Below are 24,034 nucleotides of genomic sequence, written 5' to 3'. Positions count from 1 at the left end.
GCAATATTAGCTGATGATAGAATTAACTTTGAAACATGTCGCCTGGCTGCTCTAGCTTAGGACGAGGTGGTGGCCTGAAGAAGGGGGAGGAGATGGGCAGCCCTTTCAGAAACCAGAGCTGAAGGAAGGAAAATACATAGGCACGATGGAGGAGAATAAGATAGAGACAAATAAATAAAGTTTATACAAAGTAAATTAGTTGCTACTCCATGTTGTTGATACAGCTGAACAGTAAAGAGGCTGGTGCATTAATTAATAAAGCAGAGTAAGTCACGCTGCAACTGCAAGTTGAGATGATGTACCACAATGTCACATGTGCACAAAAATAACCGGGTTGCAAAGCTTAATAGGCTGAGTCGTGTAGGGGTTTGGTGTCTTGAGGAAGTCGCGTGGCAGCGTTAGGGAGCTCCTAGTAGCTGGATTCAGAACAGGTATTCACATCTGTTGAGAAGCTGAACAGTGTTTCTGATGGCAGGTGGTGTTCCGGGGTAGTGGTGAGCGATTTCTTTTTTGCCTGGTCGCCTTGGCGACCTTTGTTCCTCTTCCAGCTCCTGGGTTCCTCAACACTTGCTTAAGCGGATGGTGGGGGGGTGTGGGTGCCTTTTTTTTTTTTTTTCTTTCTTCCTTCTTTCTTCAGCAAATTGCAGCTGAAGGTGGCTGTAGGAGTGTGCTACGTGACCCTTGATGTGTATTAGTGCAAGTCAGATGAATGTTGTGTGTAGCCTGGCGCTTCATATGAAGCTCAAAAGCCAGGGGAGAATTTGCTACATACTGATTCTGTATCTAAGACTAACAAATAATTTAGTCCATCTGCCACTCAACCACGACATTAGCTGAGGAGGACTGTACTGTATTCCTATAGTGAGCTGTTAAGTCAGAAATAGGGTTTGTGGTGGTTTCTTTTTGGTTAGGTTTGGCATTTTTTCGGTGGGTGTTTTTGTTGTTGTTGGTTTTTGTTTTTTTTTTTTAAGTTAGGCGTTCACACTGATAAACAGAAAAGGCAACATTAGTTCCATTGCTGTTACTAAGGAGTTGTTCTTAGTACTAGAGCCTTGGAATTGTACCACTGCAAATCAAAACAAATTTACCAAGGCGTAGCCCTGCACTGCTTAACTGAACTGTGTCGAGTTTGTTGCAAGTAGGGTATTTTGTTTGTAGTACGTACGTTATTGTGGGCTGCAGAAAATTCTGCTGTAAACATAGAAAATATGCAATAAAAATGATAGAACATTCACACGTAGTTCATGTATGGCTTAAGCAGGAGGAGTTTGTAAGTAAGTGTGCTGCTTTGTGTGGTCAGTGTGGAATGGGATAGTTCCAGAGCAGAACTTCTCGGTTGTTAGAAATGACGATGGGCCAGAGGAGATGGGAGAGGTGCAGTCTGATGTAATGGCACCACTTTAGAGATCGCTGCACAGTCACTAACCTCGTATTAACGGTTCAAATCCTTCTGGAGAAAAGCTCCCTTGGCTCGTGCCTGCTGAAGGCGGCCGCGCACCCGTGACCCGCACCCACTGTGAACGTCTCTCAGGGACACGTTCTTATGCAGCTGAAAACGTGACACACGTTACTGATCCATGAACACTGTGAGGATCACGGGGAAAAATTTGGGAACAGCTTTTGCAGAGGCTGAAATGTGTTTAATCGCCTAAAAGTAAATCAGGTACAGATGTGACTGCACACCAGCTCCCCCAGCCACAGCCCAGGCTGCGAGAGCCTTCCCACAAACCGGGACCTTAAGGCAGGTGTTTTTAACAAAACAAAACAAAGCTTCGGTTAGACAAAAAATATATTTGAAGTATAAAATACTGTAGCTTCCATAATTCTTTATTAAATATTTAATTAAGTTGCATCATTTCATTACAACAACTTCATTTTGTCACATTGAGCTTTCGCTGTCAGGAAAACAAACTACAATTTCTTTTGCTGCTCCTTAGAAAATAAATGGAAAAAATGACTTTTGTCCATAAACAAATCCTTGCCCCGCAGTGTATCAAATCCAACCACAGTTTAAAGCTGTATTAATTGTGAAAATGAGCATTATTTGTAAGTAGTGATTTTAAAATAAATTTTAAGGTAGTTTAGCAGAATTTTGAATAGCCCTCTCGTATGAGGCGATTTTACCAAAACCAGCGTGGATTTAATCTGGAATGTGTGACACTTTTGCATGTTTGGAAATATTAATAATCTCCGTTTTAGATTTGATTTATGTTCACAAACACCGAGCATAGCAATGTTGTTTTTTGGTGTTTTCTGTTTGGGTTTTGAGAATCATAACCCCTTCGCTGCTGTGTGGCTGGGACAGTGGGACCGGGCGGCTCGCCAGCCCCTCTGAACCCCACGGAACGGGTTGAAGGGTGACAGGGCAGCCCTGGTACCACGGTGTGTGGGTGCATACGGCATGTATTTGTACAGCTGCATATTAAAAACATGAAGGAAAAAAGCGGGTGCATGTGAAAATATATATTATTGTATTCCTTTTCTGTAGAAAAGGAAAAAAACCCGACATATAAGTGGAGGACAAGGGTGGACGAACAGAGGGTCAGAAGTGTGCGTGGACAGACGTGTGGCTGCACGGGGCTGGCACTGCTGGTGCCCCACGACAGACCCCACGGCTGTCTGACATTAATGTGGTTAGAGTCCAGTTTTGTACAGTTCCCATCCATTTCAAATGAGCGGTACTTAGTGCAACATCGTAACAGAGGGGAGAAGGCTGCAGGGTTTTCGTTGTAACTTTACATACAAAAGGAAAAGTTTTATTAAAAAGATAAGAAAATTAATGTACATTAAGATGTCCAATCTGGTGATGTGCCTTTTCTCTACTCTACATACTGATCATTAGCCCTTGCAATCACAAAGGTACCATCACTTATTTTTAACTCTTAGAGGTGCAGTCTAAAGCTCCTGCTTCCCCTCCCTGGCTCCGTTTTCACAGTTCCTGGCCCTTCAGTATCATGTAAAATGCTCCACCCGAAGCCTTGGGGACAGGTCCCTGCTGCCCGCCGCAGCCGCGCCAGCCAGTGGGACAGGGCTGAGCACCCAGCTGGGTGCAGGACAGGCGCCAGCGGCGTGGGGTGCGCTTCGGGCAGCACCCTCTGCACTCAGAATGCACAGACTGAGAGGGCAGCGTGAGAGACAGAAGTAAACCTTGTGGTAACAGGTTTTTTTTTTGTGTTTTGTTACTTTTGGACTGATAAAGCAGCAGTTTCCAGGAGCTAGGCCTGCAAGTGCGAGTTAAGGTGACACGTACAGGGTGTAGTAACTACAGCCTTGCAGGGCACAGACCTCTAAGCCTTAATGTGAACAGGAGGTGACAGCTGCACACCCCGTGTTCTGGATTGTGACTGAAATGTTTATGAATTATTTATTTGCCTTAAGGCTTCTTAAAAGCAAACAAGTAATGGTTTAGGTGCTGCCTTTATGGTTACCATTTATTAACCAAAAAAAGTAGTTGAATAGAATCTTTTAAAATATTGTTGGGCCATTTTGTAGTGAATGGGCAAAACTGTCAGTGTACAAGTGTGTGCTGTGTTAAGGAAGACACAATACTATGGTGCAAGTCCCACTGGAGTGTTAGTTGCTTTGTGTTTTAGCTGTTTTAAGTAAATGACATTTAGCTCCCCTTTTTTCCTAGAAAGATTCCTTCAAGTGTAGCTTCGGGAGCTCCAGAAGGACTCCTCGAGGGGGAGGCTGGAGCCCAGCTTAGGCTCTCAGTAACAGCACTACGGCTCTAGGTTAAGAGCTCTGCAGAGATCGTGTTCCTCTGCAGCTGCTCCTTTGCACAGCTCCTGCTCTCTACTTCTTAGCCTCGTGTCGTTCATTGCAAAACTGCAGGTACCTGTACAGCTCTGTCAGGGCACTGCAGGTTGGGCCTCACTGTCTGCGCTGCCCGAGTTAGCTCAGGCCTCTTCACGTGCTGCACTCAGAGCTGCCACCCTAATGGCATTCCCTGAGGGAGTCACGGGCTTGCTTTGATATCAGTTTCCTAAAAATGAAAACCCCTTCTCTCAAGTAAACCACAACAGTCCAAATGCACATTAATTACATTAATTACTGGAATTTGCCTCGCTATTTTAATACCTAGTGTATGCTTTGACAAGTGTCTGTCAGTTTATGAGGTAAGTGGATCTGAAAGGACGTTAAGGTAAGTCATTCTACATTTTCTTTAAAAAAAAATACAAACAGCAAAAATTTCCCTTCCAGTCAGATGTCACTATTAATTCTAGCCAGCTGCAAGGCCTTTGATGTGGAGAAGTATTAGTAAACCTGTTCTAGAAGGTGAGGGGAGGGAAGGGACCAAAGCAGGATCACCACAAGAGGAATGGCAGATTCTTAAACACAACCCGACTCCTGGTCCTCTTGGCTGCAGCACTGCTAGGGCACTGCCTTCATCTACACGTGGGATCACATTTCAGTTTCACAACCAGAAAAGTCTCGGGAGTTCTTAAGGTTCTGGTACGTGGCGCTGGACATGCACAGAGCCTCCAAGCACACCAAAAATCCTCCAGGTTAAGACAGACACAAAACCTGTTTTGGAGTCTGACCCTTCCCTGAAGGGAGTCCGTGTTACAGTGAGCTGTGCTGAACGTAGAGAGGTCAGGGACAGACCTGGGTTAACTCCCTCCCTCCGCCTTCCCTGCTCTCCTGCCCACAGCTAACGTCAGTATGGTGTTCATCTGCTCACATGCAGTCCACTTTCACATGTTTGAGCTCACTCATCAAATGTAAAAGGTCAGAAAGGAATGTCAGGATACTTATTAAATAAAGAATGAATCTTAACCTGTGTTCCAATAATAGAAATACCTTCCTCAAGCCTCCATTAGCTCTTCAAACCATCTGCTGACTGTTCCTAGCAGAGGCCTCCTTCCCGCAGCCTTTCCAGCTGGAGCGTTACGACGTTAAAGTCTCCGCCGCGCGGCCGCTCACCCTCAGACCCAGGTTGTACTTGCGTGCCGGGGCTGGGGAGGGGGCAAGGGCAGGGCTAAGAAAGCTGTTGGCAAGGAGGTGAAATTCTGTTTTGGCGTGCGGTGTCATCTCGCTCCATAAGCACTCGGTGGTTCTGGGGGACAAGCCCCCCTACGGGGAGGTGTGTGGGCAAAGCTCACCCCGTGAACGCTCAGGTGCCCTGCCCTGGTACTGCTGTGACCACTTAACTTCAGGGATCAAATACAAATCTTTCACTTTTAATCCGTCACAAAAGAGATGCAACTCAGACATTATAGTTTAAGCATGCAACATGTCATAGGTAACAAAATTGATTAGATAGCAGTGTATATTAAATAAATTTTTGTGATTAAGTAAAAAATAAATCACAAAAACAATTGCTGAGGAACATGTCTGCAGGCTCAGCTCTACATCTGTGTGGTTTTTTTCTTTTATACATCAGCAGCAGCCAAATTCACAAGTGATAGATATTGCACCAGAAGGACATGTGCAGTGAGAAGGAATATAATCACATTGATGTTTATGATAAAAAACAGATATGACTTCCGTGTGTTACATAAAGTGCCTTTAGAGTTGGTGCAGTTAGAAACAAACAAACCCCCATCGTTATTTCGATATTGTTAGCAAACGCATACAAAGAGGAGACAACAGACCTGTTTCTATAGTGCCAAACCACGTGGTGCCAGGGGTCATTCCGAGCGCCTCCGTTGCAAACAGTACAGAGGGTAACAAAAGAATCACTATACAAAGATAATGACAGGGTTAAGCATATTCTCCTGGAACGATTAATGCCAACCCTACCCCAGAATGCTTTATCGTACATGTAAGTAAGTATTACCGCTAACGAGGCAATGTCTTTACTGAACGTGGGATTTGGCATGCTAGGTTATGATTCTCCCTTGACTTGTAGCTATTCTACTATTTATACAAAAATGCAACATCCAGTCCGTACTTCTGGATACAGAAAAATATTCCTGTGCTCAATGAAAAGAGTTGCTCTCCATGTACAGCCCACGCAGAGAAAATTTCCAACGTAGCTTCTCCTACCGTCTTCATGGTTTGGGAACACAAGGCTCAAAATGTGCTTGGAAAAAATGACACTGGCATCAAGTCTGGTATGAAATTAAGAAAAATGCTCATTTTTGCAAGTATATGATATTTAATTGTCATGAAATAAAATCTGAAAATGTCTAAATCAATTAAAAAGTAAACATGAGTTGTAATACTATACCTGTAAAATGATTAATTCCATTCATTGTCATTAGAAATTATGTAAAATATTTATTAAGGGCTTTGCCTACAGAGGCACAACATAAATAGGGTTAAGTCCTGCTGAAATGTGATCAGAGTCCGTGTGAAGCAGTCGGTGATCTGCTGCGGAAACGTCAGACAAGCCCCCGCAGATCGCAGGTCCAGCTCCGGGTTCAGGCCACTGCCCTCTCCAAGGGTTTGCTCCGTGAACCAGCGCTGTGCCACCGCTGCCACAGTCACTCCAGTCCCTCAGGCAATGCAGAAGCGCAAGCAGAGCTTGCTGGAAGGGGGAGAAAAACGTCCACGTTTTAATCCACTCCTTCAAATCCTTGAGCATTTTCAACCGCCATGAGGAGCTTCTCTCGCAAATCTTCGAAAGATTCATAAAGAGGTAAGTCTAGACGATTAAAGCTGAAGGGGAGAAGGAAAAGGATCGTTTAATAATCCATTGAAAAATACACCTAATTTTAAAGAAATAGACAAGGTTAAATAATTTGGGGGTCTTAACAGAGAATGTATCTCATTGTCCAAGCAGGGGCAACCGCCCGGGTGTCCTTTGCAGATGAACTCACACTTGTGCTCCCTGCAGGCAGCGTTGGAGAGCAGCCCTGCCTGGCCCATGGCAAGTGGGAACTCGTTAAACACCACTGAGGAAAGGAGGAAAGCCAACAGAAACATCCCCCCCAGGCAGCTGACGGTTCATCTCTGGCAGAAGGCTGGTTTCCTAAGACTCAGCAAAGATGTTCTGAATTTACAGGACAGATTCCCTACCCTCAGGGGGAAAAGAAGATGATGAAACATCCAAAAGAAGGTCTTGAAAAGGTCCTGTAAAATCTAACAGATAATTGAAATATAAAGAGGATGGGTTGATTTTGGAATGTGTTTTTTGGTTTCTTTTTTAATAAAACTTTTTATTTTATAGAACAGTCATTTTTAGGGAAAGATCACCATTCTGTACTGATGTTCTAAAAATTAGTTTTCCTATACAGCACAATTTCAGTTACCTTAAAAAAGCCATATTCTTGCTATGCAACAGGCCAACACAAGGATTTGTACTGAATGCTTTCAACGTTTGCTAATTCTATAAATTAGGATTAAATTAAGTCAGCTTATGACTTCACATTTTTAGTGAGCTGTCCAACAATTCATGGCCTCGAGGTACCGTGCCCTTGCTGCTTACAGCTGCTGCCTCCTGCAACTGTGCACGTGACACGCAAACAGCAGGTAATCACTAACACGTACACACGCACACGGGTGTAAGGCTCAGAGTATTCTGTTTTATAAAAAGCTGTACGATCCAGAGCTAAAATATGTCAGAAATAAGCACAGTCATCAGTCTCCCCCTGTCCTGGCAGTATAACAGTACAGAAAAGCTGTATAATTTTATGCTTTTGTGACTTACCATGTGTGAGCTCTGGGCAGTTTATCAGGACTTCCCCATTGCTCTATTGTAAACAGCTGAGGACCATTTGAACCTGGTTGAAAATGAAAATCATAGGAAATATAAATTGCTGGACACTACAGAAACTACCTAAATATTATTTTTAACAGTGTCTGCATAAATTGTAGGCTAGATTTTTCAACTGGTACAAAGTATCTGGTACAAACTCTCGTAATTAAAGCAAACAGGAACGTGGTTCTTTGTTTCCAAGCCCAGTCAGCTTGTTCAGTTTATGGAACTGCCTTTGCGCAGGGAATGTGCAATGCAGCAGCAGTGAGCTCAGCCATTAACACTGAAAAATTCAGTGCTTGGTTAAACATGCATTCTCCTCTTCGTGTGACATGAGTATTACTCCTCTTGACAGCCAAAATTTTTTCTGTGGGAGCTAAGAAAGCGTCTGCGTAACAAACACCCAGGGTGTGCAGACCTTTCCTCCTTCTCAGTGCCCCCCAAATCCTCCAGTGCCGTTGGCATCCAGAAGGAGAATTCTTCATGGGGGTCAAAGGCCACAACTAAGTCTGGATCGTGAGCGTGACGTGCGGGCAGCTCAAAGGAAGCTCACCATAAAGTTCAGCAAATCCGTTCATAGGCACGCGTGACGTCCCCGTCACAAACTGCAGCAACCGAATCCGCTTCTCGGCGTCCATCAGTAGAACGGCCTGTGGACAAACACACCCCGTCACCTTCTCGTAGTTTCTCTGGGGACATACATACACTTTTCATAAAAGTATTTTACTTCACAAATACTGCAAGGCACTTTGGGTAACACCAGAGATCTGACTTCATCTCGTGGGTCTATTTCTAGTAGTCTCTATGAGTACCACAGCCGTCATTTCCAACATAGACAGCCGTATCCTTCAGCAGTTTTCATGAAGAAAAAAGATTAACAACAGACTCCGCAAAAAAATACAGGAACTCCCACTTCTAGGAACAGCCAAAGGAGGTGAATGTGGTAAAACAACGTTACCTTCCAGAACCACTGGATGACGGGGTGATTTGGGCAGTAGCCGTTCTTGTAGATCGTGTGTTGTCTCCAGTCGTTCACATCGACGTCGCCGAGGCCGCACATCAGCAACTGCACAGGGAAGGAAATGGTTATAGCGTTAGCGGGTGATGGTGCTGCGCCATCCTCTGTGCTTTGCCAGAAACACAGGGCTGGCCTTTCAGACAGCCAAGCGGTGCAAATGTAAATGCAAACGCAAAGGAGAGTTGGAGCTTCTCTTCAGGAGAACTCTCCAAGAGTATTTCATTGTGCGCTGTGACCTGTGTGTGCTTCGTGTGACAGCATCCGCTCAATATGCGACTGCTATCGGCATAATGGCATCACTTCAGTGAGCTGCTTACATGCTTTCACATGCACATTCAGCCGCCTCACTGATTCATTACAATTTTTTGAGGCTTTATGTGATCAATAGATTTATTAATTAGGGAGAAACATCTCATTTCCCACTCTAAGCAAAGCATCTTTGTCTGCAAATTCACTTAGGATGAGTAAGTGATGAATGATGAGCCTAGAACTTAATGCAGCTTTTTGTGATGAGCGTTACTGATCTGTTGTCTCTGGACATCAATTAAACAAACTCACCTCGAGTTCATTTTCATCAAAAATTTTAATCAGATCAATAGGAAGAAGTTCTGTGAATCCCTAACAGAAAGCAAAGCAAAGTTAAAATCCTCATACCATGTACAATTAAGTTTTTATCTAACAGCATCTTCGGCTTCAGGGAACCAAAGTAAACGACAGAGGACAAAGAAGGGTTTTGAAAATGAAATATACAGGTGCTGAAGTATGAGTCCCTCATACTTAATTAAATTAAGTTTAATTTAATTTAATAAAAAATTAATCACTGAATTATTTCAGGCTCAAATAACTTAAGCTTGAAAGAGAATGACCTTATACTCATAAAGGAAAGATTATATATTGTTACACAAGGTAAAACTGTGAAATCATAACCCATAAGCACTCCAGAACTTGTGTGGTTACGCAGAGCTCCCCACTCCCTTAACGCAGACACTGAGGCACAAGAAGTCTGCATTATAAACATTATTTGGGGGGAAGAGAAAGCAGATAAAGCCCCTTACCTCCAGAAAGGCATTCATTTGTTTCTGAACTCTGTTGACAAACCTCCACTGGATGACCAGGCTGCAGGAGAGAAACACAAACACAAGCACACTCGTCAGAGCACTGCAAACTACGTGGGGAGAGATTTTAGCAACCCTGAGAGTTTCAGTTTCTCATTGACAACTTCAGCCACCTCCCAACCACTCTGGTGTTAGGGAAACCGAGCGGGTCCTTATTAATTGTTGCAATTTATCGTGTGTGACTGATTGAATTGTTGAAAAAATCCAGAATTCTGTACCGTGCTGGCTTGCTTTGGAACAAGGCTGCAGTCCAGGCTCCGGATGAGGTACGTACTGTTGGGATTAGGTACCTAAATGACTCGGTGTTTTATTCTTCCAGAGCTCCGAGTAACTAACAATTCCCCACAAAGTTTACAAAATGTGAAGACAGATGTAATTACATATAACAGCCTGCCTATAAATAAATAAATAGATGAATAAACCCTGCAGTATCAAAGGAAGAGGCCTGTAGTCAATGCTCACCGCCCACAGCACAAATACCTTCACACATTCTAGAATAATCCTTCAGAAATCCAAGTCCTTTCCTACTGAAGCATGTTTCATTCCTAATTGGCATGAATATAGCAGTTCTCATGTTTTCTCACCTTGAAGAGGCACTAATTACAGTGGCAAATGTTTCGTAAATTGAAATTTTCACAGGTGGCATCACAGCGCTGGGCACTGCGCGTTTGACGGGTACTAGGGAACTCCTAGGGTGATTTTCTTATAATGCTTAAAGAAATAAGTGATTTTTAAGTAGCAGCTATTTAGTCAGTTTATCTATTTTCCTCCTTTTCTGCAGTAAGTATTACAATAAAATAATGCAAACAGAACACCAGATTTTCTATTAGACAATGAGTCTTCATGATCTACCTGATGTATTCCATCAGCACTATGTACACATCAGGATGCCTCAGTGGGGTGTTAAGACACAGAGGCAAAAATAAAATTACAGTTGTGACTACACCTGCAGCTTGGGGGGGTTTAGAATAGTTCTATCATAATGGACTCTGGGGAAAAACATTTGAAAAATTTTAAGTTGCATTAATAATTTCCAAATGAGAGCACACCTGTATTGATTCTAGAGTTATAAAAATCCTGTGACTAGCCAAGGAAGAATTATTGAGATGTAAACCTATCGCAGTTCTGAATTCTGGCCCACACATTTTCAAAGAGCTTTTTGTTTCTGCGCTATGATGGAGATAAAAAATGTTTATGATGTCTAATACTTTACATCTGAAAATGGGAAAAAAAAGCACCTGAAAAATTAAAGAGCTGACAGTGCAAATATATTACACACAGAATAACAGGAAAAAAAATCATAAAGGCAGAAATGTCTTATTGTTCCACCATTACAGCCAGATCACTGTAACACACCACTGCAAATGAGATTAACAAACAAGTACAAAGTTCTCCTCTTAGAGGAACCCTTAAACCTTTACAGAGTTCCTGAGCTCTTCCCCGAATGAAGACCACACTGACAAGCAAATACAAACTCGATAACTAACACACATCCTGTTGTCATTCTGTTTTCTAGATGCAGTTTAGTGCTCAGACCTGCACTCACCTGTATGCTGCGACCCGGCAGTTCATCGGGAAAAACTGTCAGTGCTGGGGGGGAAATCCAGGGCTGCTCTGGAGATGTGCAGAGCAGAGCTGGTCACCCTGCGCACGCAGGCAGGAGCAGGCGTGACACTGGGCACAACTGGTACCTCTACTCTAACACCATCTGTATCGCAGCCAGGAGGTGCCATTTGTTTTCATCGAGGAATTTAGGTGCAGGCGTCTGTCATTCAGAGCAACCCCATCCCCTCCTGAACGTTCCCCACGCCTACCCACCAAGGAAATAGTTTCCTGTTACGGCACAGACTCCCCTGATTAGTGTAATTCACAGACCAGTAAAGGTGAAAATTCAAACTTGCTAAGGATTAGGGTATGAACAACGTTAACAGTAAGATTGTCTTTCACAAGGCTCTCTGATGAGCTGGTGTAGTGCAAGCTACAGTAATTGCAGTCCTGCTGAGTTCTAATTGCAGTAATTAATTCTAAGCCCAGTACAACCGTGCTCTCTCACACTCAGGATAAATCCCAGGAACGCATACATACTCAATGTATTCCCTTTTGTTTTCGTTCGTTACCATGATCTCTGACCCATTTGGCTTCAGGTCGACTTGGTACGTCTGTATTTTGAAAGAAAAACAAAACACGACATGATTTCAGGACACATTGCTCACAAAATCCACTCTCCTCGAGCAGCATTTTACAAGTGGTATCAGAAAATTATTATGCTATAATAGCTAATGAGGCATCAAACCATTCCACATTTAAAGACGGCATCATTAGGAACAAATTATTAAATCATCACTTTTAAGACTGAATTCTTGATCATATTCATTAGCAAGTGAGCAAACCATTCCAAAGCGAACGGCTAGTCCCGAACAGCAGGTTCATTTGGGTAAAGATAACATACATGCCATTTTAATAAGGGTAGAAAAATGCCTTCCAGTTTTTCAAAATGTTTGTAAAAAAAAATGATTACTTAAAATCCACAGAGAAACTGTGTCATAAAAAGGCCAAAAAAGTAAGTAAGAAAAACAGATTACAGAAATGCTTAAGCACAAACTTGCCAAGGACGGTGTCACTGTGGAGTATAAGACTGAAAACCCAGTTCATTACAGTTCACAGCGAGTCCAAACAGTCTGAGTAAATACACCTGTTGTTGGACAGAAAACGAGCGCTGCCTGTACTATTAAGGAAGAGTAGTTAATAGGGAACCTATTATTTTCTTCTGGAATCAGATGCATCTGTTGTAAACTAAACACAATCAATCTTGCTGGCCCTGCCAGCGTTGGCTGTTGGAGGTATTAAAGAGTCAGGAGAGGAGCAGAAAGTATCTCCCAAGTGTTGATTTGTGCTTTGAGTCGGAGAACAAACTTCTGCCAGCAGAAGTGAAAGCTGGCAGGGAAGGGCTGTGAGTAATTTGAAGGTAAATCGTTACAGAACAGAAGATAGTGAAAATTACCAACAAACAACCCAGTGTACCACAAAAACTTTTCAACCTGTGGCTTTAATGTTCTCCCTAATTTTCCCTGTAACCAATGACCTTATGTTGCTTCAGGAAAAAAGCAACAAGCACTGGGAAGTTCTTACAGCACATTGTGCGCGTGGTTTGGAATTCTGAAGGCAGCTTTTACAAAAGGCACTGTGGTCTCCAGCCCCAGGGTACCTGGAGCCAAGGCATCCGGGTCTAAGAGTTAGACCAAGGGAAGACACTAAAAAAGGTCATAAAAGCCTACAAGCAAGTTAATTTAAGAGACAGAGGTAGGTGCTCTTCAGTCCCAGTGCTGTACAAACCCAGTGTGTTTTAGTCACTCCCTGTGTGCGTGCATTACAAAATGGTTCAGCTCCATAGGTTGGGAACAAATAAAAAATCCCAATCATGGTAGGCAAATAAGTCCAAGCTCATGTAAATAAACTCATTTATTTGCCTTTTAAGTCCTCAAATTAAATTTAACACATGTACTTATGCACAAGACATTTATCTGCACCCAAGCTATTGCCATCCAGAAGCTGACACAGATCTCTGGACCGACTGTAAATCCAAGACAAACTGTACCATGAGCTGCTGTTACAGCTTCTACCGATAAAATGAGTTACGACTTTGCCTGATGAATTATATTCCCACCTACTTACTTCTCAATTGGTAAAAATTTATCTAACATTTTTCATTTGTATCAGAGAAAGTTACCCCAGATCGCGAACCTTGTTAGAACAGCCGCTCCCGTCTGTCGGATCATCTGCGTTATGTAAAAGCCACTATAAACAGAGCACTTCACCAATGAGAATTCTACCACTTTGAGAACACCTTCAGCCTATAAAACCCCACACAATCCCAGGCTGAGACTATTTCCTAAGCTGGCCTGATACACTGAAGGACACCACCTTTGTTACTCCGCACTGCAAGTACTTTACTCAGCCTCAAGTGCTGCTTGTCACGCTGCTCACTGACAACAACATCGTTCCTGTCTGTGGCACCCCTACTCTTGGACAGTTTGGGAAGAGAGGTCAGTGTTCACAGCCTGTACTGACCACTGACATTCAACAGTCCCGATCAAGGTCACAACCAGGAGATACTGCTCAGTATTTAATTACTTCTGGGCAATAAGCAATGAGTAGGTGGAAGGACGGACTTTTGGGATAACCTTGGCATACCTGCCCGAAGTTTTCCTCGTCTATGCAAAACATGAGATCCAGCTCCGTAGGGTCATTCTCCAGGATCCACTTCAAAGAGTTGTAGTATTCGCTATCCTACAGCAGATTATAACAAACAAAGTGTGAAAGTGAGAACACTACATGTAGAGTTTAACTTTAAACTGAATAAAACCATGTACAACTAGAACTCCAAAGGGACGGGGAAGACGGGAACTTATCTATTTGCAGCCCCTGTAAAGCAGGGTAAGATGCATCACTTTACTCATATGTATTTTTCTTAGATGCTGTATTTTTAGATTCATGTAACTTTTCTTAATTGACTTGTAATTGCATTATCATACAACACAATAAATAGACTCTACGTATCTATTAGGTAAATGTAGGGTGTGAAATAATTGGCTAGAAAATGTCTTCTTGCTAAAACTGTACACTCTTTTCAACACAATTAAGATACCACTTCATTACATCGATAACATATTATACAATAACTGATTGTATTGGTACTATTAAAAGCCTTGAAGTTTGATGAATAAAGACCCCTCTAATTTCCTAAAACGGTTGTATCTTCATCATTTATTACGTTCATAATTAAAGGTTGACCCAACAAAAGAAAGATTAAAAAAAAAGTATGTGTAGCTATCATTAAGTATTTCCAAGCAAGAGAGCCAAAACAATTAATTTCAATATAAAATCAAAACATTATTTACTCATGTTTGCTTCAAGAGAAGAATGACCTGCCAAAATGTGGTGACTATGAGATAGTGGGAGCTGGAGGAGAGATGGAAGCAGTTGAATCAGCGTTTATGTCAGTAACTGAAAATCTGTAAAATTCTAAAACATCAAAAAGAATAAACTGTGTTTTATTCGTATACTGAGAATACTTGTGGCACAACCCAGGCCAGACATTGCAGGGCTAAGAATAAGAGGAAAAGGTTTCCCAACTACTTGTAGGAATACAAGAGCCTGAACTTCCTCTTAAGATCCTCCTGGATATGTATCTCATGAGCTTGGTGTTACACTTGTACGTGAGCTCAGGCCATCTCATCTTCTTGATTGCAATTAATGCTGACGGCGTGAAAGTAGGGGAAGTGCAGGGAACAAAATCTAAAGGGATCTGAGGGCGCAAGTTGTGCTGCGTTCGTTAAGTGTATTGCGGAGCAAACTTTATCACTTGGCACCCCTGCTCCTTCCAGCACGGGGGGCAACGTCCCGCATTGCCAGGCCTGAGCTAAGCCCTTGCATCCCCCTCCTCCTGCTCCACTGTAGGGCTCGGTGGCAGTGCTCCTTGTCACGGGGAGAAAGCTGACCCCGTGGAAAGCCTGAAGGTGTCTGAAGGCATAACTGGACACCTTCTGCTGCCTTTCTTACCGCCCTGTTCACGTCTCTTCTCCCTCGTCCCTCTCACCACGGTCAGCGCACTGGTACCGACATGGCTGTCCCAGCGGGAAACATTTGCTTTATTACACAGGTACGTACGTATCTGTCTGAAGCTGATGCAGCCCTGACCTCGTGTGTGCCACCACACAGTTTACTGGAATTGTTGGCTCTTACAAGCTTCCCCAGAGGAAAAACCCATGTAAGTGCTAACACTGCTGCGGTTTAAGTGTTATCTTACCACTGACTCCATGTCTTTCAGAGTTATTGGTTTCCCCAGCATCATCTTGTAAAAAGGTCTGATGAAGAAGCCTGAAAGAGAGGGCAGAGCGTGACCTCCCCTGTTCTGCACTTGCACCTTACGCAGAGATACGACTGCGCGAGGGTAACACACCAGGCTGCTTCCTCGCGTGCCAGCAAGAGAGAAACCTGCTGAAAGCACCAGCGCCGGAACTGCTCAAGTGAACGCAGCAGGCTCAGGTTTCATTCAGGCACAGAAAGTCCGATTTTTCAATTACCCAAATTATGCCATTAATTACCATATGCCATTAAACACTGTAACACTTAAAATTGTCATTCTTGTCTCAAAGGAGATGCTAGAAAACAGGACGGTGAGCTTCCTCTTCTAATGAGCTGCACTGTTGCTAAATAAAATGTAGTCAGTTTATACTGTTTGCTTGCTTGCTTATCGTGGGATGTCAAAGTTTGGCAGAAATCATATTTTCTCATTATATCATTCAGTAATAATTTTACAGACCAAAATGTGCTGCAGTTGACACCCACACAACCGCTTTGGCTGCAGGTTTGCATGGAAACGGCTGATGTAATTTAGAGATTTTCCCTCAGGGATTCAGCAATGCTGATTCTGTAGTTTTAACACGAGTGGAGAAAGGAGCAAAACTTTATAGGAAACATATTTGTTGTGTAAGACACTGTAATTTTTGATTCACTGTTCGCATCAGGAATGCAATTTCCAACAGTTCCAGCTCCATTACTTTCTCTGCGACTCTGTCTCCAGAAATACTGCACTCTAAAGCATATTAATTATTGAGCGATTTATTTCATTTAATACCAATGCAGTAAGAGCAGTGTAGCCACACAGCGCAATAACTCACCGTCCAACAGCTTCCCGTGATACACTGCCAGGCCAGCGACCCGACCAATAAATGTGAAATACGACAGATGATCTTCGTTACAAAGACCCGAATTCGGATTAATCTGAAGTGTATAGTTGTCCCTTTTTTTGGGAAAGAAAAAAAAATTAAATAATCGAGTCTTGAAATAAGCAGCTATTCAGGCATGTTAATAAATCATTTGAGCTTAGGGCCATCTCCTGTTCATTTTTGCAAGAGTGTTATAACGTCATTTATCCACGTGCTCCTCACCAGAAGTGTCTGACAGTTTGTGGGCAGGCTGCCCTAACCAAAACTGTCTGGCTACGACCACCATGATTATTTGAGCCAGGCAGATAAAACTCCTGCCTGCGGGGTCACAGGACTGCACCTGGGGCGAGCGCCAGCGGGCCGTGCTGGCCTCTTCACAGGACAAAAGCCTGGCACCACTGAAATCAGCAAAACTTTGCCATCAGCTTCAGGGGAATGGGAATTCCAGCTAAGCCCTCTCTTCTGCCTTCTGCTGGGCTCCACGATTCACTCTTTCCAGCCACATTTCAGGGCTGAAAATTTTAGGGTTCTCTTTTGCAGTAGTTGCTTTTAGGTCTTGAAATATCTGATGGTACTGGAGAGGAATTAAGTACAGGCCCATGGTCCAACGTCCCAGGATAAAGAACGTTCTCTTCTGAGCATCTTAAACTGCACGTACCAGAGAACGTCTCTGAAACACGCCTAACCCTCAGGATATCGGGAAAATCCCGCCAAGGACTAAGGTCTTGGAACTGGGTAACAAAGCGTTACGACCCCTGTGGAAGTGTGTCACAGTAAAACACTAGTGTAAAGGCAGTATTTTTAATTTGCAGTATATTCTTAATCGGTGAAGAAAGATACGGGGCTTTTGAGTAGATTTTTTTTCTTATTTCTTAAAATAACTAGTTAGGTTTCTGAACCTGGGAGGGCATCAAAAGGGTCTTTGTCTGACATCGCTCCTGTCACTATTACAAGCCTCAAAAGTTGCAGGTTTGCTGCAAGCAAGGCAACACTGAATATTGTCCTAATCATGACAATGTTCTATGAGATTTCAACGACAGTTGGAAAGGTTCTCTGAAAAGCAAGTAAGCAATGATGGTACAGAACAGAGATGTGACTGATAAGAGCACACACTGATGCACCATGAAGGATGACCTAACTGCTTTCCAGTGTGACTTTGCCTCTTATGCAAAATCTAGTGTATATCCCTTATGAATGGAAATATTTTAATGGACACTTACGTTGCTGAATATTCAAAGAGACCATAATAAGGGTTAAACATCTCCTTGGACAAGAGAAAAAACCATTCTCTGGCCACACCTCCATAGTCAAGTCCTTTTTCTGACTCAAATTCGATCCAGAGCCTGGCTTTCAGTACATCAGGTCTCTTCACAGACATGATTCTCCTGTAGGATTCCTCAAAAATATTATTTCTGTGTAGTTTCATCTCAAATCTGTTTGGTATATCAGCCTGTGTGAAAGCAGATTATATTATACTTGTTAGTCGCAGTAAATAAGTCTTCAGGCAAATTACTGAGCAGTGGTAACAACTAAATGACAGACTAGACATCCGACATATAAAGTTTCCCCTTATTTTTGTTTTCCACTGCTCTCCCAGTGTACAGGTTGATACCGCACAGTGAACTAGGTAAGTTCCAGTGCAGCAGTTCAGAGATTTCTGTGATATTTGACAAAACAATAAAAACAACAAGTAACAAACAAACAAAAGGCGAGAAAATGATTGCTGTTACTATGCTCTATTTTAAGGGCGTTTCAGCTTAAAATGGTGACAAAGGCACAAGCCGTACCAACGTGGACGTTCGCCATTTCGTTTGCTGCCTCATCACTTGGATTTTGCATTCGTATAGAAAAACGTGAGAGAGATTTGTAAATGTTTTTGTTGAAAACCAATCAAATTCAAACTCTTCTGCACGTGTCTGGTTCCTACTTATCCCCTTTAGGAGTGGCACGATCAAGAGAAATGGGTGAGCGTGTTATAGCGAGATACCCCACCACTGTGTACCCACGCTGGGGACAGTCTGGTGCTTCTCCCAGACGTGTCATCGATTCCAACCCAAAGCAGCACGTTTCTACTCACGGGTTTCTTTAACTTCTTCCGGAAATAATCGTATTTCTGTTTGAACTCCCTGGAGTACGGAACTGCCTATCAGAGAGAGAATCAGAAACACACGTTATTCCAGCTATGTGGCAGTTTGATATTCCAACATTATTTAAACAAAAAAGAAATCTAAAGACATGCTATCCACATATGTATGCCATAGGTTCCTCTGATAAACCCCACCAAGCACAAAGTACAGCAGCCAAAATGTTCCCATTTCTCGGTGTGTAATTTGAGTTAAAAGGTATAAAAACTTCCGACCCAGTTCTTCTGTTTATCAACTACCTACCCGCGGGTTTTTTTTCTTCTTTTAGGAACAGAAAAGAGCAAAACCAATTTTTAACACAGACAAAAAAATCTGGAATGTATTGCTGCCATCCCCGTGCCTCCTTAGGAAATAACGAGCGTGCCATATGGTACTGAATGCTAGAAGTGACTCTGTTACCACAGCATATGGAATTGCACAGCTGAAAGGGCTAAGCATTGTTAGGTGCTACTCAAAAGACACAAAGCTGAAAGAATTTTGAAAATGAAACCAGGAACAAGCTGAAGCGATGCCATTAACACTGCCCTCCAAAGAGTGCAGGGCACAACGTTACCTACCCGGCGGAGTTAACTAGGCAGGGGGGTGGCCAGGCCTGGAAATTATCTTTTCAGCCCAATGTGAATGAATCTAATTCTTAATAGTTATCAAACGATCATCAAACTATACCAAAACTATTTTGTAAATTTACAATGAAAATATACACCTTGATAACGTCTTTAATCCAGGATCTGAAAGCATCTAATAAATTAACATTCTTTTGAACCAAGTACAAGTCACTGTGTAATACTTATCTGAAGACTCACGCAATGCAGCTGCCTGTTATACCACATTTTAAGTGACAGCAGCATAACAGACGATTTTAGAAGTTTAAAAAAAGTGAAGGTTGGTAGAATTACATTAACCAGCAGCACTGGAAATTGGCTTCTGGCATATGTAAACGGCCCTTACCAAACGCCACAGGTCTCTGAAATATTTACGTGGGTTTCCAGATACCCGAATGCCTCTCGGGATATTCCAGGCACGCCCAGCTCAAGGTTCGACAAAGGTTCCCACGAGCTCTCTCATTCAGAGTTTTGAAAGACACTTCTGTGCTCTCCTTCCTGCTGACACACTTGCACAGGTAAGCAAGGACTAAGCGAGACCATTGCCATGTCTGATGTTTGTTCCACACTAAGGAATTTATATCAGCAAGTGTGGAGAAAGAAAAAAATGTGAAGAATATTTTACACTTGCATTATTTTAGATGTAATTTAGTGTCCGTCAGGAAACGGCCACGCAAGGCAGAGGTCCTGCTTCCCGGGCTGTTCATCAGTCTGACCTGAGCGGAGGACAGGCAGGGCCTGCTGCTCGATAATGCCTCCTGCCTACACCGAACGTACGTGAGTCACAGCATTTAATGGGAAAAAACCATAGCAGGACTTACTGGGCCAGTAATTGCCGGGTTCTGCAGTCTGGGGTCTTCCCACTGGGTAATTTTATTATCTGTAAATAACAAAAGAAATTATATCAGTACTTCTCTGTCACCACACTGTGAATTTATGTTGTTTTTTTTTCTCCCTACAACTGTTTTCCCTGCCATTTCCACAACTCAGTATTTCAGGGTTAGAAAAGGCTGCATTCACCCATCTACACCAAAACCCCGTCACCCTGTTTAGCTGAAAACACTCGTTCAAAAATGCAAAACTACAACAGGATCCAGTGTAATTACACTGCTTTTATTTCAACGTCTGTAGTAGTAAACAGGTTCTATTTGAACAGGGTCTTGGATTCGCCTCGTATTAGAAATACAGACTTCATGCCTGAAAGGCACAGGAACCCCCAGACTGTCAAATGACAGACTAAGTTTTACTTTAGTGAAATTTTGCTTAAAGACAGCCAAAATGGAAAGCTTTTAAAAGACAATCTGTATTTAAATTTGGAGGGAGTAACAACTCTTTAAAAAAAAAAGAGTCCTAGACTCTGATTTAATGGAAAGGTTATAGGACTGTTAAGGGAGGGAGAATTACACAGTTAGGGCAGACGAGATCAGCTCTGAGCACAGGAGATTCTGGCAGTAATGCGAGAGAACCCACTTCTGTTCATGGACAGTTTTTAAGAGCACCAGGAGGGTGACACGGGAAGGTTATACAGGACCACGGTGACGCTCTCCCTGCCTCCAGACAACTGCCCCTCACAAGATTCTGAACACAACAGAATCACAACAGAACGATGGTGTTGCAACAATAAGACAATGCTCCAAAAACCAAACTAGACGCCACCTGCAATGGCAAGGTTTGTCACCCACGTCCTGCGCTGAAAGGGCAATAACACACCTGCTTGTACACGCACTGCGTTCATTTACCAACGGTCTATTAAGATAATAGCCCAGATTTTAAGTTGTGTAATTGCTAGGTTTGGGAGTAAACACACTAAGTTTCAAGAAAATTGTTTTTATGGGTACTACAGGTAAAAGCAAAGAACCAAACCCACTTCTAGTAAAACACAAGTATTTTCCGTGTTTCTACAGCTGGAAATGACCAGTCAGTTTTGAGCATCCCAAGCTAGTTTTAAAATGGACGGGGGATTGAAAGGTGACAATCGTTAAAAGTTAACTGAAGAAAATTCAAAAAGATCTTATCCAAAGTGGACACGGAAAACAAATTCATTCCTTTTTTTAAAATCTACCATCTCTCTTGAGTCTTCACACCAATACAATACTCTACCTCTCCTCATAGATTGGGCTCTAGGGCCTTTGAGGATTCCTTCTCCTCTGGCCCCTTTGCAAATGGTCCACTATCTTCCTGAAGTTTGGGACCCTGTGCTAGATACAGTCTGATCATAGCCAAGACATTACCAGTGCTGAGGAGCTGAGGAGGATTACTTCAGGTCTTAAATAAGACACTCTTGTTGATACATCACAGGATGAGTTAACTCATGTCCAGCTGATGATATTTTTCATGCCCTTTTCAACCAAAATTCTAATTATTCGCATTCTGAGTAATACTTTGCCATTGTTATTAAACTGTACCTTATTTCACACTAAAGCAGCAATTTGCCAGACTCATTGTTTTCTCATCCTGCTCCAGTGAGCACCTCTCACCTCTCCTACACTGTTGGTTCCTGCTGAACTAATGAGTACATTCCCCCTAATTTGTTGTTCAAATCACTAATGAATATATTGAAGAATGGTGGATCCAAGACTGACTTTGAGGGGAACACATTTATTACATCCATCCCTCTGTCAGTGGACCACTGATAACTGTTATGAATATGGGTGGAAAACCTTGGTGTTGTCCTTCATGATACCCTCCAACAGGTAGATCATGTTTTCCTACAAGTGTCTAGGAAATGCAGTATATGCACGCTACAATGAATAAAGAACACTATTTTATTCATGGATGGTAAATAACGTTGACTTAGCCAGCTAAGGACCGTACTGTTTGGTTAAAAGATTGACTGTTTACAGTGAAAATCTAAAAATATTATATTTTCAGACCACTATGTTACAAGTAATACCTAAATTATTTTAACTGTCCTTTCCTTTACTGGTTTATATGGCACGCTTAACAGCAGTTAGTATTGCTCCACCAGAGGAGCTTTCTGTGCTGGATGCATTAGACTTTTTTACAGTTTCTCTCAGGGATGAGAAAAACATTTCAAAAATAGGACACCAGTACTGGGTAATTATGCAGAAGAAACACAAAGTGTATCTGGGGACCCAGGACACTAACAGTAGCTGAATCTGTCAACACTTCCAACTTTCATACTGGATTCCAGTAACGGAACCGACCACGCTGGCTGCATCTTCACTGCTCTCTTTAGCAGACCAAAAGGGTGTTTGCTGGAAACAAACAGCCTCATGAAAAACCCTCTAAACTTTTGTAAAAACTGCTACAGAGAAAGCTAAAAAGCCTCAGATCAAAAGAGGGACTAGAGAGAGATTTCAGACGCAAATTTAGTTTTACAACAATTATAAATTCTTTGGGGAATTCTAATTAATGTACAACTTCAACATTCCACTTACTTTTAGAGACTAACACATGCTTAAGTAGCTTCAGGAGACTGAAAAACTAAAAATTTTAAAGGATGTTGGGAGGCTCAACAATTATAAAGGTACTTTGAATACGACAGTTTTATTCTGTGACTCTTCAGTGGCAGCAATTTAAAATAATTTGCCATATTTAAGTTTCCAGGTATCTTTTGGGAAAAACAACTACAAAAGGGATAAAGAATAATAATTCTGTACTGATGAGGTTAATCTTGAGCTTAATGAGTGTTATTATTTCTAATTTTTATTTAAAACTATTTGCACTATTTCAAAATTCATATTACTTTAGAGACAGTCTCATAATGATTTAATAATGTCATATATACATATATACAACTACAGAGTCAGTGGCACTGATACTGAAGGAAAAACATAATATCATCAAATATGTGTAACAGTTTAATTCTTTAAGTTCTGTGTAGCATATGTACCCTCTTCTAATGGTTATGTGTTATCTGTTTCTGTGAGTGTTATGCCATCAGCAGAAATGTCTAATTATAAAGTCCAGCTGAAGTCTTAAAAAAAAGAAGAACCAACCCAACCCTCCTGGGCTGCTTTATTTTTAAACAACAACAAAAACTCACACAGCAGTTCTGAGATGCTGTAATAAGACAGGTCTACAACGAAACATCACTTAGACTGGAACTTCACTAACAGAACTGAATCGTATTAATGGGCTGGGTGCAGTTTAACATGCTATAAATAGGAAATAAGATCAGAATCAGCACTGCCACAAGACCTTCTTAAAGGAGAGGGAAGAGTACTCATCAGTGCTAATTTCTCCACTGCCTATATGCAGAGTTGTGGCTATATGATCTTTTCTCATCTTATTTTCTATTCCTAGTGTATATTGTAATTTATTAAGTGCAAATAAGCCATGGGATCATCAACAACAACAACGACGAATCCAAAATATCAACAAGAACAAAAGAAACCACAGAGAAGAAATGTTAATGCTTCACAAGTCAGAGAGGGACAAAGCTTGATGAGCCAATTAAAAGCAAGCTTCCAGTGAATATACAGTACCGTATGAGGGCACTAAGTCTCTGGTATCAATGTCTCCACATATCAACACCTGGCTTCCTAAATGAAGAGTAAAATTATAAAGCTTTCACTTCAATATTTATTACCTCCCTTTGTCTATTTGCTGTAGTACCTGAGTGCTTACTTACTATGGTCTATATAAAACGTTCTTCCATCCAGGTGTATTCTTTCCTCCCAGCCAGGCTGGAATTGGGAAATAAAGAAAAAAAAGAGAGAGAGAAAATAAGTGAAATACTACCACTCTGACACAGCCTGAAGCAATACATTATCCACACCTACTTCAGTTGTCTGATAGATGCTTGTGAGGTAGGAA

At 42.1% G+C, this 24,034-nt stretch overlaps 1 protein-coding gene across 9 annotated transcripts in view; it reads right to left on the bottom strand.

Annotated features, from left to right (window-relative positions):
* Window positions 1-5,167: 5,167 nt before the first annotated feature.
* NEDD4L (NEDD4 like E3 ubiquitin protein ligase) overlaps window positions 5,168-24,034 on the bottom strand; it is a 122,857-nt gene continuing 103,990 nt past the window's right edge. For 6 of the 9 annotated variants that reach the window (XM_068424362.1, XM_068424361.1, XM_068424355.1 and 3 more), the window contains 15 exons: window positions 23,850-23,904; window positions 23,704-23,760; window positions 20,074-20,132; window positions 18,584-18,649; window positions 17,727-17,956; window positions 16,459-16,580; window positions 15,585-15,655; window positions 13,970-14,065; window positions 11,864-11,937; window positions 9,719-9,779; window positions 9,222-9,281; window positions 8,604-8,711; window positions 8,199-8,295; window positions 7,598-7,670; window positions 5,168-6,606 (listed from right to left, as the gene is read on the bottom strand). In XM_068424362.1, coding sequence (XP_068280463.1) covers window positions 6,504-6,606; window positions 7,598-7,670; window positions 8,199-8,295; window positions 8,604-8,711; window positions 9,222-9,281; window positions 9,719-9,779; window positions 11,864-11,937; window positions 13,970-14,065; window positions 15,585-15,655; window positions 16,459-16,580; window positions 17,727-17,956; window positions 18,584-18,649; window positions 20,074-20,132; window positions 23,704-23,760; window positions 23,850-23,904 — 1,332 coding nt within the window. In that variant the 3' untranslated portion in view covers window positions 5,168-6,503. The remainder of the gene's footprint in view (window positions 6,607-7,597; window positions 7,671-8,198; window positions 8,296-8,603; window positions 8,712-9,221; window positions 9,282-9,718; window positions 9,780-11,863; window positions 11,938-13,969; window positions 14,066-15,584; window positions 15,656-16,458; window positions 16,581-17,726; window positions 17,957-18,583; window positions 18,650-20,073; window positions 20,133-23,703; window positions 23,761-23,849; window positions 23,905-24,034) is intronic. The other 3 variants (XM_068424363.1, XM_068424358.1, XR_011050226.1) reach the window with 2 other exon arrangements.

The sequence above is a fragment of the Nyctibius grandis genome, assembly GCF_013368605.1.
Source record: "Nyctibius grandis isolate bNycGra1 chromosome W unlocalized genomic scaffold, bNycGra1.pri SUPER_W_unloc_2, whole genome shotgun sequence".
NCBI classification, from domain to species: Eukaryota; Metazoa; Chordata; class Aves; order Nyctibiiformes; family Nyctibiidae; genus Nyctibius; species Nyctibius grandis.
Note: the sequence above shows the minus strand (reverse complement) of the source record. Positions and strands in the feature narration are given on the sequence as shown.